At 37.0% G+C, this 13,402-nt stretch overlaps 1 protein-coding gene across 13 annotated transcripts in view; it reads left to right on the top strand.

The window, feature by feature from the left end:
• The window catches only part of PTPRK (protein tyrosine phosphatase receptor type K), a 561,747-nt gene that overhangs the window by 441,890 nt on the left and 106,455 nt on the right, over window positions 1-13,402 (top strand). For all 13 annotated transcript variants that reach the window (XM_023254331.2, XM_023254334.2, XM_023254335.2 and 10 more), the window contains exon 11: window positions 3,067-3,172. In XM_023254331.2, coding sequence (XP_023110099.1) covers window positions 3,067-3,172 — 106 coding nt within the window. The remainder of the gene's footprint in view (window positions 1-3,066; window positions 3,173-13,402) is intronic.

Raw genomic sequence — 13,402 nt, 5'->3', positions numbered from 1 at the left:
TCATCTAAATTTCAGAATGGTGATGTGTGGGAGATTTGAAGTTGATAAGCATATACAGTTAAATTTCACATTATTTTATGCTCATAATTTCAGTTTGTAATGACTAGATTATTTACAGATAATCTAGTAAATACAGATTTCCCCTCCAGTCAAGTCACCAGTTTAATCTGACTAAATTTGGCCACCAGTCAGCATTATAATATGCCCGAATTCTACATTAGCTTATGTAATATGTTATCTTAGTTATTTAAGATTACTAAAATAAATACATTTTATATATGTAGCTGAAGAGTTAAATCTGAAAAACGAATGTGTTACAGGATCAACTACTTAATATATTAAAATACTGATGTTGAGTTCCTACCTTTTTGTTCCTTTATGTTCATTTTCATTATAGTTCTATATAGCATATGTTGATAATACCTTATATTATAATACATCACTAAAAATTTCTACTGTTCCGAATCTGTATCATTTGCATCAGAAGGAGCTACATATTCTCTATTTTTTTGAAGTCTAGTTTCTATTTGGAAATGTTTGAATATAAAACCTTAAAAATTTATATCATGAAAAATATTAGCTATTCCAATATGAGCTATTTGATTTATCTTATTCTAACAAAAAAAGAATTTGAGAATATCATCCATTATGTTAGAAAATAACAATGTATTAAATTTGCCAATTCACTCCCTGGTGGAACAATTCTAAATCATCAATTTAAAATATTGATTGAATCACTAGAAAAGATGACCTGGTGATATCACTGTACAGTGAAACATGTTTCTTACCCTCTAGAATTAGCCACAGTGCTGCATTTGAGTCAAGATCTTTCACTAGAGATAGCTACAAAATTACATGAACTTGTAAAACAATGGACACTATCGAGAATCATAATTTATTATGGTTTAGACACATGGTTTTTATTGAATAGAAAATTTATAGTGAAAGTCCAGAACACCCATGTAGCATTTTCTTTGAATTATTTAGCTGCCCAGTTTTACTTGAATCAACCTATGTACATGGGCACTTGAATTGGACTTTAAAAACTAGACTGCAATCACTGTGTCTTTGGAACGTGCAGTAATCAAACTAAAGCTAATAAAATGTATGGTTAGTGTAGTGCCCGGCATCATTTGAAATATTAAGGTAACTTCTTGTTATTTATCCCTTGAGTGCAGAAATTTTATTCCTCAGCACTTTAAAAACACTTTGAATAGAAGTGAAATCAAGTTATTGGAGACATTGTGTGTGTGTGTGTGTGTGTGTGTGTGTTTTAATACACACATATATTATCCACGTATGTCTACATATTGTACATATTTAATATCCATTGATTCTACTTCCTGAATAACTCACAGGTAATTTGTCTCTTTCTGATTCTTCCTTTCCATCTGGACCGTATTTTAAACAGCTCATTGAAATATCTTTCCAAGCACTATCCTTGCCTTCAGACTTACCTTGCTTCATTGTATTTTTCGATTGATCTTTGTACAGCATGTATTTCCTTCCTAAATTTTTTCAAAATCTAATATATTATATTCAGTAGGATAAAGCCCAAACATCCATACATAATTAGCATTTGTATCCCTTAATTTTATGGCTTCTCCCATCCTCCACTCCTACTCATAGTCCAAAGTTCCAGGCCTACCAGACTGCTTGTAGCTGTCAGAATGCACCGTGTCCTTTCATGTGATGACATGTTCAGATATTCTGTTTCCTGTCTCAGGCATTGTATTGACTACTTTCTTGTCCTGATGAGTTTGTACTGTTCTTGTGACATTCAGCTCAAGCATCCTCTGAATCCTGAAGTTGTCTTTGTTTTGTTTTTCTGACTCCCTATGCTAGTTTAGACTAGTGGTTTAGTTTAGATTAGTGGTTCTCCCAAGTGTGGTCCACAGACCAACCGCATCAACATCACCTGAAAACTTTCTAGAAATGCACGGTATCAGGCTCCTCCCTGGACCTACTGAACTAGAAACTCTAAGGGAAAAGGCATCAATCTGTTTTAAGAAGTTCTCCATGGGCTTCTGATCTGACTAGTTTGAGAGCTACTGTTTTAACAAATGAACTGACTCTTTTTTAGTCACCTAAAATTTTGTTATAGTTTTTTGTTGTTGTTGTTTATGAGATTCTCATTCTTGGTAAATATGAATCTCTACTTTCAACTCTATACATATCAGAGACCATGTTTTATTTGTCTTTATACTTATAGCACTAAAAAAATTGACACAATGTATATATTCAGTAAATGCTCAGTGAATGAATGAAATACTTTGAAATTTGTATTGGATGCCATCTATTATCAGTTTCTCTGAGAGTGTACACATTTCACCTGTTATGTCCTCCCTAAAACATCTTTCTGTATAGAAATAACCAAAAGCCATTTGAGGTTACTTTTTCACCCAGTTCAAGATTAGGGAGCCCTCTCCCCCACCCAAAATATTATCAAATATTTTGAAAATTTATAAGTTTCTTCTCAAGAACTTGGCAACGAATGCACTAGTTAATGCTAAATACAAACTAAGGTTCCTATTCCCATTCATCACACTGCCTTGATATGTTTCTGTTGTGGCCCCAGTGGTGAAAGCAGTCCAGATACTAACACTGGGCCATTCCACAACCTTTAGATCGTATACAGCACCACCTCACCAGGTAGCCTCTGGCTCACTTCTTGCCATTTCCATCTCTACATCTCCGTGTGCAAGCCCCTTACCCAGAGTCCCCAGAGTCGACGCTGTTCACATCACTTCCATGCCATCAATGCTGGTTTCAAGGTCCCAGGAAACTAAAAGCTAAAGCCCCTTCACAAAAGGCTTGGAGTGTGTGTCCAAGTCACCAGATGATCATTTAAATTTCAATAACAAACCGTGGGCTTCATATCTTCTGCTGCCTTATACTCCCAGGGTTAACATCCAGTTATGTATGGTATTCTACAAAATAAGGTACATTTCAGAAAATTAAATAGGAAATTTATTTTCCCCCATTCAGGATCATTTATTCATCCTGAACTATGATATAATTCTTTTAATTGACTGAAACTTTTCCCCCTCATCAATCACTTACCAGCTCCAACTTTACCGGACTATGAAGGAGTTGATGCCTCTCTCAATGAAACGGCCACCACAATAACTGTATTGTTGAGACCAGCACAAGCCAAAGGGGCACCAATCAGGTAAGTGGGAAAAGAATAATAAGAATAGGGAAAAACAGCAATAGGAAAGCTGTTTCTCATAGCTGCTTAACGGTCGATATAGTGGTTCATTTCTAAGAGATGTTCATTTGATGATAACCGTCAGAGGTTTTATTTTTGTTTTGTTTTGTTTTTGTTTGTTTTTCATTTGGACAAAGCCTACAGATAGACTTTTAAGAATAAAATTCTAAGGGCGTTTTTGAGATATTCATGCACTGAATCATTCTCTGTACTGTTTGATATAAGAGCACTGCTCTTTGATTTTTATTTTCCTCTAGTCCCATTTCATTCCACTTCCTCTGTCGGTATCTATAGAATATGGGCTTTGAAGGTATTTGTCAGAAATAGAATGAGAAAATAACTCTTATCCAATGCATTATTAAATGTGTTACGAATAATTTCATATGAGTGATTGAAAACTAGGAAGCTTTGAGGAAATAAAAGGAGATTAGTTTTAATGAATGCAGCTTATCGGGAATTGCTGCTTATCAGGAATTCCGTAGTAAATATTAAAATTCAATTTGCCATTTCCTTGATCTATCCACCATTAAAATCTCCCATGTTACTCTCATCTTGCAGAAAGCTATGAGCCATGTTTTTTTCAGGGATTCGGATTATTCCAATGATTTTAATTCTTCACATTTGTAATTAGATAAGTGACCAAAAGTTAAGCAAATTTCCATGGGAAACTTGGAGATTTTGTGGATACTTTTATTTTTATGCTTCTATTGAGAAATAAGTCAAGGCACAGAAATCAGTGCAGATATGTCATAATTGGTTCATCTCAAGTCGCTTACATGTTCATTAAGAAAATAAAGTTAATCTTTGCTCCATGTATAAAATAAACACATTTCACCTTCTGAGCACATAGGAACCATTCAGACAAATCTGTATCAATGGAAAGGAAGACTTTTTAATTTAAAAAATTAATAAAAGAAATTGAGTCCATAGGAAAACTCCGTTTTTTGTCTTGCTAAAAATCATGGGAAAACCATGCCTGAGAAAAGGAGAGATGACTGAATACACTTGTCATGTAAACACTTGAGAAACACGGGCTACTTGAAAATGTAAAGTACGTATATAGTGCTATTCATGAATCAATGATCTGTGAGTGAGTTTGATTGCTGATCCAGAGGAGAAAGAGAAAATGCCTGCATTCAACATCTTTTTCTATTGACAAGTAATCAGGGTCATTCACATGTTCCTACCTGTGATAAAATTTACTTTCTAGGTGTTCAGTTCTGTTACTGTTGTTTAAATGAGCTACCGGGTACTTGCATTTATCTTTGAAGAGTTAGATATTTGAGTGAATTCAGCCTTACTTAATGTAAGTTGCACACACCATGTGTAATTATTATTGCCTCACCAGGCTACATAATGTAACTTTCATTAGCTGTCTCTTCGTTTAATCAGTTTATTACACAAACATTAACTGACCATGTATTATGTGCCTGGCACTGTGCCAAACATTATTTGTAAATCAAAGACACAATGATCCCAACAGAACACACAGCCTGTGCCCAGTTTCATCATAAACAATCAAAGGAGTCTGCAGCCTTGTAAATCCTTTGGTCATAATTGGTGTTAAGGAATTTTGTTGAATTTGTAAGTATGTTATAAAAAACATGCTTGGAAAGCAAAAACATTTCTTCTACTTTATTTACATTATTACAAAATTTCTAATTTCCAAAAATTCATGTAGTCTGAACTAGGGTTTATGCAAAATAATCTTTGATAATCCTGTATCCTCTTTCTCTGACACAGAAATGTACCTCTTTGTGTTTGTTGGGAAGCCATTTCTCCTTTTCTGGAATTGAGCCCAGTGGCAGAAAACTACAACTTTTACAGTATAGGAGATTAATACTCAAAAAAAAAATAATTTACAATAAGAATACTATAAGAAGAAATAATTAAATGATATATAAACAAATAACAAGTATATTTAAAGAATGTTACTGGCAAGAAAAAAAATCTGTTTCCCAACTAATATTCTGACCCCACTGTGTCCATGTTTTTTTTTTTTTTAATGACTTGTCCAGCTATCTGGGAACACGGATAGGTGGGGATCAGGTGGCAGGACCAGACTGGCTAGTCTGCAATTTGGCCTCAGAAGAAGCCTGGTTCCTTTGCTTTTTAAATCTTCCCAGGAGATGATTCTGTCTTCTTTCCACTGACCACATTCTTACCTTTGATATTGCTACCAGTAACTGGAACCTTATCTCAAGGTATATCTTGTCCAGTGCTTTAATGTCTTTGAAAATGAGGACCCAAATTGATGTAATCAATTTTCATAGCACTGTATTTATTTCTAGGACGTCAAGTCTTTGATTGGATTCTTTAAAGTATTTGACTCTTCTGCTAGATTCTTTATTTATGTCAGGCTATTAGAATTCCTTATATGCTAATGCTTGTTGCCATTCCACTCTGTATATGGCCCATCTTCTCCCCTTCTAATAAAAGCCAGACCTATTTACCACCTAGCTAAACCTCCCAAGAGCATCCGTCCATTAGTTTTTTTCTGCTAAATCAGCCCCTAAACACTGGGTTCTATCTTTCCCTACTTTACCATATTACTAGCCTGTGCCAGACTGCATGTTCCCATCCAGTTGCCCCATCTCCAGTGGAAATATCTGAGTTGTTCTGCTCTGGTCTTCATAATGTCAAACAGACTCCAATTCCTAAAGCCTCTATCATAGCACCTTGTTATATAGAGTTTGTACATGTAGTTTAGTTTAGTGTTATCAAGAAAGCTAAAGTTACAAATGGTTTTTATAAATTTATTGATTCCAATAACATTCAATATGCACCAGCGGCTGATGGATAATTGGAATAGAAATCCACCTAAGGCAATTTAGTGTGTGTCCTCCACAGGGGATGACAGACTCATAAAGCAATGAATGATGACAATACAATATGATAAGTGAAATGACAGCAGTTAGAAAAGATGGTACTGGAGTAGAGTTTTGAAGGAGACATAAGAATGGGTTCCGCCAAGGGTCACTTTTGACAAGAGGGGAGAGGTTGCTGAGAAGAGAAGGGCCAATGGTCTTCTCGAAAAATTACAAAGCAAATGATTGGATATGTGATATAATGTGGTGCATTCCAGAACTGCAAGTAGCTCAGATCCTTGAGAGGGAAGGGTGTGTGGGAAAAGAGAGGTTGGAAAAATAAGCAGGGACCAGAGGGAGAAGCTGTTTAGTGCCAGTCCAAAAACTGAAGGTGGCCACAGAAGGACTGTAAGCACAAATTGTTATGAGCAATGTTATGTTCTTGGAAAGATCACTCTGATAGAAACATAGGGAATGGACTGGGAATAGACCAGACTGAAAGCAAAAGGGTCCCAGTGGGAAGTGCTATCTGACCACATTAATTAAGATAGAAGTGATGGAAATGTATGTGATACTTACACACAGTTTTACACACATAGGAGATATAAAGCTTTGATGAGCAGAGAAAGGAATGGAGACTAGGTGAGAAATGAGAGTAGTTTTTATTTTCCAAGTGGTAGCAGAGCAAAAAGTCATCCAAGAATTCAAGGTATTTTTTGAGGTAATATTAAGCAATAACAAATGTTTTCATTTGTTGTATTTGATTGCTACCCCAAATGAAAAAGAAGGCATGCTCTCTCTTTGGAATGAGTTCTTTTGTGTATTAGAAATTATAGGGGTGCCTGGGTGACTCAGTTGGTTCAGTACCCAACTCTTGACTTTGGCTCAGGTCATGATCTCAGGGTCATGAGATCGAGCCTTGTATCAGGCTCCACGCTGGGCATGGAGACGGCTTACGATTCTCTCTCTCTCTCTCTCTCTCTCTCTCTCTCTCTCTCTCTCTCTGTCACACACACACACACACACACACACACATACACACACAAAGAAAAATTACAATATTTGTTATATAGTTTTTGTATTTCTTTCTAAAGTTGAGATATACAGAACAAATAATGTCCACCCCAGTGAAAAATCCTGTTGTAAATAATGCAGCACTCAGTATCACCAACCACTTTGTTCTGCTGTTACCCTTAAGACTGTGTCTATACACTAATGTCAACATGGGCAGTGCAATTCTGATGGTTTTTTGACAAAATTATTTCTGAATATATAATTATTCTAAAGTCTGAAAGTTGCCATCTGACTTACCTACACCTTGGAATCTCCTTATCGACTTTTTAAGATCTATCCCTAAAACTGGCATCACTTGACAATCATTAGTATGATTGGCAGAATAAATATTACCCACATTTGGAACCAACTCCCTAGAATGCATAATTTGTTTTCTCTTTTTTTTCTAAAACATTTTCTATTCTTGATGAATGGATTCAAATTGTAGCCTGAATGATATAATTATAAATTATAATGCATAGAATGTCCCACTTATTAAAAGATTGACCCAATGTAGCTGTGTTTCCAAATAATGAACATTGCAGCAACATATTACAAAAACACAGGGAAGAGTTCTTCAGTGATGAACTCAGCTTATTGTAAGATGTAATAAATGAATGTGTATTTAACTACAGCATTTTCCAAATATAAGCTATTTTAAGCTGGTAGGAATCTACATATTATAGGGTAACTAAATATTTATTTTGTAGGTAAAACCTAATTTTTCATTTTAATTTATTGTTTCTTGAGAAAGAGAGTATATGTGTGCATGCGTCTGCACACAACAGGGGAAGGGCAGAGGGATAGAGAATCTTAAGCAGGTTCCACACCCAGCGTTGAGCCTGACTTAGGGCTCAATCTCATGACCCTGAGATCTCCACCTGAGCCAAAATCAAGAGTCCGATGTTTAACTGACTGAGCCACCCAGTCTCCCCAAACCTAATTTTTCATTTTAAAAACATTAACTACAATGTATTCTTAATTAGGTAATTAGGAGATAGTCATGAAATATAGTCAAAATCACCATTTTGTTGCATTCACTCTGCAAAACAGTATGGAGGTCCTCAGAAAGGTAAAAAATAGAATTACCCTATGATTCAGCAATTGCACTAGTAGTATTTACCCAAAAAATACAGAAATACTAACTCAAAAGAATACATGCAGCCAATGTTTATAGCAGCATTGTCTGTAGTAGCCAAACTATGGAAATAGCCCACGTGTCCATTGACTGATAAATGGATAAACAAAATGTGGTATTAAAAAAAGATGTGGTAGGGAGGAGCCAAGATGGCGGAACAGCATGGAAGTTTTTTTGTGTCTCACGTCCATGAAATACAGCCAGATCAACACTAAACCATCCTGCACACCTACAAAACTGATCTGAGAATTAACACAACAATCTTCACAACATGAACCACAGAATTCTGCAGATACATGGTGCAGAGAGGTGAACTGGGAGAGAGAGAAGCCATGGAGGTGAGGGTGCCATTTTTGCATGGGGAGAGAGGATGGAGACAGGGTGGAGGGTTGGAGGGAGAATACGGGAAAAGAACCCCCACACACACACACACACACACACACACACACACACATAGGAGCTGGAGAGAAAGTGGAAAAGTGGAAACAGCCACAGGGACTAAACTAAAAAGGGAGAAATGAGAAAGAACAGGGTTTAAATTCCATTTAGACTCTATAAACAGCAGGAGTGCAGAGTCTGAAACTCCGCAGCTCAATACCTGGCAGTGCTCTGGTGAGAAGGGCAAATCTCCAGGAGCAGAGTGAAGTCTGGTCATCTTTGGGCCACATGGGAGAGGTGGTTCCCCTGCTGGGAGGACACCTGGTAGAGGCTGTGTGGCTCCCCCAAAGGCAAAGGCCCCAGTGGACCCGGGAGAAGAACCACATTCACTGGTGCTAAAAGAAGGTTGCTGGGGGTGAAGCCTGTGCCAGATGTGTGTTGTGATTTTCCATAACCTCTGAAAGGCTGCTGCTACATGATCTCATGAACTTTTTCTGGGACGGGCTGACACTCAGACGCAGTCTCTGGGCATCGGCAGCAGCACAGTCCCGTAAACATTCCTGGGTCCAGCTGGCACCCAGCCATTGCTTGGTGAGACCCTCCCACAGAGGGGCAAAATGGGTCAAAGCCTCAGTTCCTCAGAAATAAGGGGTCGGGTAAAACAGCCACATCTGAGATAAAACTCAGGAGGGAGTTACAGCCTGGGGCTTGGTCATGGACTGTGTAAAAGTGGGGAGTGGACAGAAGCCAAAGACAAAGGACAGGTGTGCAATTGCTGACTGGGGAGAACAAAGTTCCTATACTAGAGACTGGATAGCTGGGTGACGCCATTATCACCACTCCCGTGCATGTGCATAGGCACCTACAAGCGCCACAACAATCTACCCCAATATGCTAAGCAGCACCATCCAGTGGAGAACGGAGCCATTACTCTAAGCCCCGCTCAACTGGGCCAATCTCACTCTTCAGGAACATGAATCTCTCCACCTGCTTAGTTTATGGACTATAAAGCACTTCATAGTTTGAATTCAGGGAGAAAGCAAAGTAATTTAAGTCATATTTCAGTCTGTTCACCAGTCGATCTATTCAATTTTCTTTTTTTTTCTTTTCCTTTTTTCGTTTCTTCTCTTTTATTAAAAACATTTCTCTAATTTTTTCTACTTTTTTTTACTTTTGTGTAAATTTTTTCAAATTCTATTTTACTTCCATCATTTCATTTTATTCTACTTAAGTGTATTTATTTTTTCAAATTTTCAAATGATTTCCTTTTTTTTTTCTTTCCCCTTTTTCTCTATCAAGCCCCTTTCAACACATAGACCAAAACACACCTAGGATCTAGCATCATTTACTTGATTTTTTTTTTGTATGTGTGTTTTGTTTTTAATTTTTTCATTTTATTTTTTTATTTTAATTTTTACCTCATCAATTCCTTTTATCCCTTCAAAATGACAAAATGAATGAATTCACTCCGAAAGAAAGAACAGGAGGAAACAACAGCCAGGGATTTAACCAACACAGTTACAAGTAAGATATCTGAACCAGAATTTAGAATCACGATAATAAGAATACTAGCTGGAGTTGAAATAGATTAGAATCCCTTTCTGTGGAGATAAAAGAAGTAAAAGCTAGTCAGGATGAAATAAAAGATGTTATAACTGAGCTGCAATCTCAAATGGATGTCAGGGCAGCAAGGATGAATGAGGCAGAACAGAGAATCAGTGATATGGAGGACAAACTTATGGAGAATAATGAAGCAGAAGAAAAGAGGGAGACTAAGGCAAAAGAGCATAATTTAAGACATAGAGAAACCGGTGACTCATTAAAAAGGAACAACATCAGAATCATAGGGGTCCCAGAAGAGGAAGAGAGAGAAATAGGGGTAGAAGGGTTATGTGAGCAAATCATAGTGGAAAACTTTCCTAACCTGGGGAAAGACACAGACATCAAAATCCAGGACGCACAGAGGACTCCCATTAGATTCAACAAAAACCGACCATCAACAAGGCATAGCATAGTCAAATTCACAAAATACTCAGGCAAAGAAAGAATCATGAAAGCAGCAAGGGGAAAAAAGTCCTTAACCTACAAGGGAAGACAGATCAGGTTTGCAGCAGACCTATCCACAGAAACCTGGCAGACCAGAAAAGAGTGGCAGGATATATTCAATGTGCTGAATCAGAAAAATATACAGCCAAGAATTCTTTATCCAGCAAGGCTGTCATTCAAAGTAGAAGGAGAGATAAAAAGTTTCCCAGACAAACAAAAATTAGAGTTTGTGACCACTAAACCAGAACTGCAAGAAATTTTAAGGGGGAGTCTCTGAGGGGATAAAAGATGAAAATTAATTAATTAATTAATTAATTAATTAATACCAAAAGCAGCAAACACTAGAAAGGACCAGAGAACAACACCAGAAAATCCAACTCTACAAGCAACATAATGGCAATAAATTCATGTTTCAGTACTCACTCTAAACGTCAATGGACTAAATGCTCCTATCAAAAAACATAGTGTAACAGAATGAATAAGAAAACAAGATCTATCTATATGCTGTTTATAAGAGACTCACTTTAGATCTAAAGGCACCTTCAGATTGAACGTAAGGGGATGAAGAACCATTTATCATGGTAATGGTCAACAAAAGAAAGCCAGAGTAGCCATACTTATATCAGACAATCTAGACTTTAAACTAAAGACTGTTTCAAGGGATGCAGAAGGGCATTATATCATAATCAAGGGGTCTATAGACCAAGAAGACCTAACAATTGTAAACAGTTATGCACCAAATGTGGAAGAACCCAAATATAAAAATCAATTAATCACAAACATAAAGAAACTCATCAATAGTAATACCATAATAGTAGGAGACTTCAACACCCCACTCACAGCAATGGACAGATCATCTAATCAAAAAATCAACAAGGAAACAATGGCTTGGAATGACACACTGGACAAGATGGACTTAACAGATATGTTCACAACATTTCATCCTAAAGCAGCAGAATATACATTCTTCTCCAGTGCACATGGAACGTTCTCCAGAATAGACCACATACTGGGACACAAATCATCCTCAACAAGTACAAAAAGATCAAGATCATACCGTGCATCTTTTCAGACCATAATGCTATGAAACTCGAAATCAACCACAAAAAAAATTTAGAAAGGTAACAAATACTTGGAGACTACAGAACATCCTACTAAAGAGTGAATGGGCTAACCAAGAAGTTAAAGAAGAAATTAAAAAGAACACGGAAGCCAATGAAACTGATAACACCACAACCCAAAACCTCTGGGACGCAGCAAAGGCAGTCATAAGAGGAAAGTATATAGCAATCCAGGCCTTCCTAAAGAAGGAAGAAAGATCTCAGATACACAACCTAACTTTACACCTTAAGGAGCTGGAAAAAGGACAGCAAATAAAGCCCAAGACCAGCAGAAGACAGGAAATAATAAAGATTAGAGCCAAAATTAATGCTATCGAAACCAAAAAAACAGTAGAACAGACCAATGAAACGAGAAGCTGGTTCTTTGAAAGAGTTAACAAAATTGATAAACCACTGGCCAGTTTGTTTAAAAAGAAACAGGAAAGGACCCAAATAAATAAAATCAATAATGAAAGAGGAGAGATCACAACCAACACACAGAAATAAAAACAATAATAAGAATATTTAAAAACAATAATAAGAATATTATGAGCAATTATACACCAATAAAATGGGCAATCTGGAAGAAATGGACAAATTCCTAGAAACATATGCACTACCAAAACTGAAACAGGAAGAAATAGAAAATTTAAACAGAACGATAACCATAAAGAAATCGAATTAGTAATCAAAAATCTCCAAAAAACAAGAGTCCAGGGCCAGATGGCTTTCCAGGGGAATTCTGTCAAACATTTAAGGAAGAGTTAACACCTATTCTCTTGAAGGTGTTCCAAAAACTAGAAATGGAAGGAAAACTTCCAAACTCTTTCTGTGAAGCCAGAATTACCTTGATTCCAAAACCAGACAGAGACCCCATTAAAAAGGAGAACTATAGACCAATTTCCCTGATGAGCATGAATGCAAAAATCCTCAACAAGATATTAGCCTACCGGATCCAGCAATACATTAAAAAAAATTATTCACCTGGCACAAAAACAGACACATAGACCAATGGAATAGAATAGAAACCCCAGAACTAGACCCACAAATGTATGGCCAACTAATCTTTGACAAAGCAGGAAAGAACATCCGATGGTAAAAAGACAGTCTCTTTAACAAATGGTGCTGGGAGAACTGGGCAGCAACATGCAGAAGGTTGAAACTAGACCACTTTCTCACACCATTCACAAAAATAAACTCAAAATGGATAAAGGACCTGAATGTGAGACAGGAAACCATCAAAGCCTTAGAGGAGAAAGCAGGAAAAGACCTCTCTGACCTCAGCCGTAGCAATCTCTTACTCAACACATCCCCAAAGGGAAGGGAATTAAAAGCAAAAGTGAATTACTGGGACCTCATGAAGATAAAAAGCTTCTGCACAGCAAAGGAAACAACCAACAAAACTAAAAGGCAACCAATGGAATGGGAAAAGATATTTGCAAATGACATATCGGACACAGGGCTAGTATCCAAAATCTATAAAGAGCTCACCAAACTCCACACCCGAAAAACAAATAACCCAGTGAAGAAATGGGCAGAAAACATGAATAGACACTTCTCTAAAGAAGACATAGGGTGGCCAACAGACACATGAAAAGATGCTCAGCGTCGCTCCTTATCAGGGAAATACAAATCAAAAACCACACTCAGGTATCACCTCACGCCAGTC

This window comes from Felis catus, chromosome B2, assembly GCF_018350175.1.
Source record: "Felis catus isolate Fca126 chromosome B2, F.catus_Fca126_mat1.0, whole genome shotgun sequence".
Taxonomy (NCBI): Eukaryota; Metazoa; Chordata; class Mammalia; order Carnivora; family Felidae; genus Felis; species Felis catus.
This window is presented reverse-complemented; position numbering and strand designations above follow the sequence as displayed.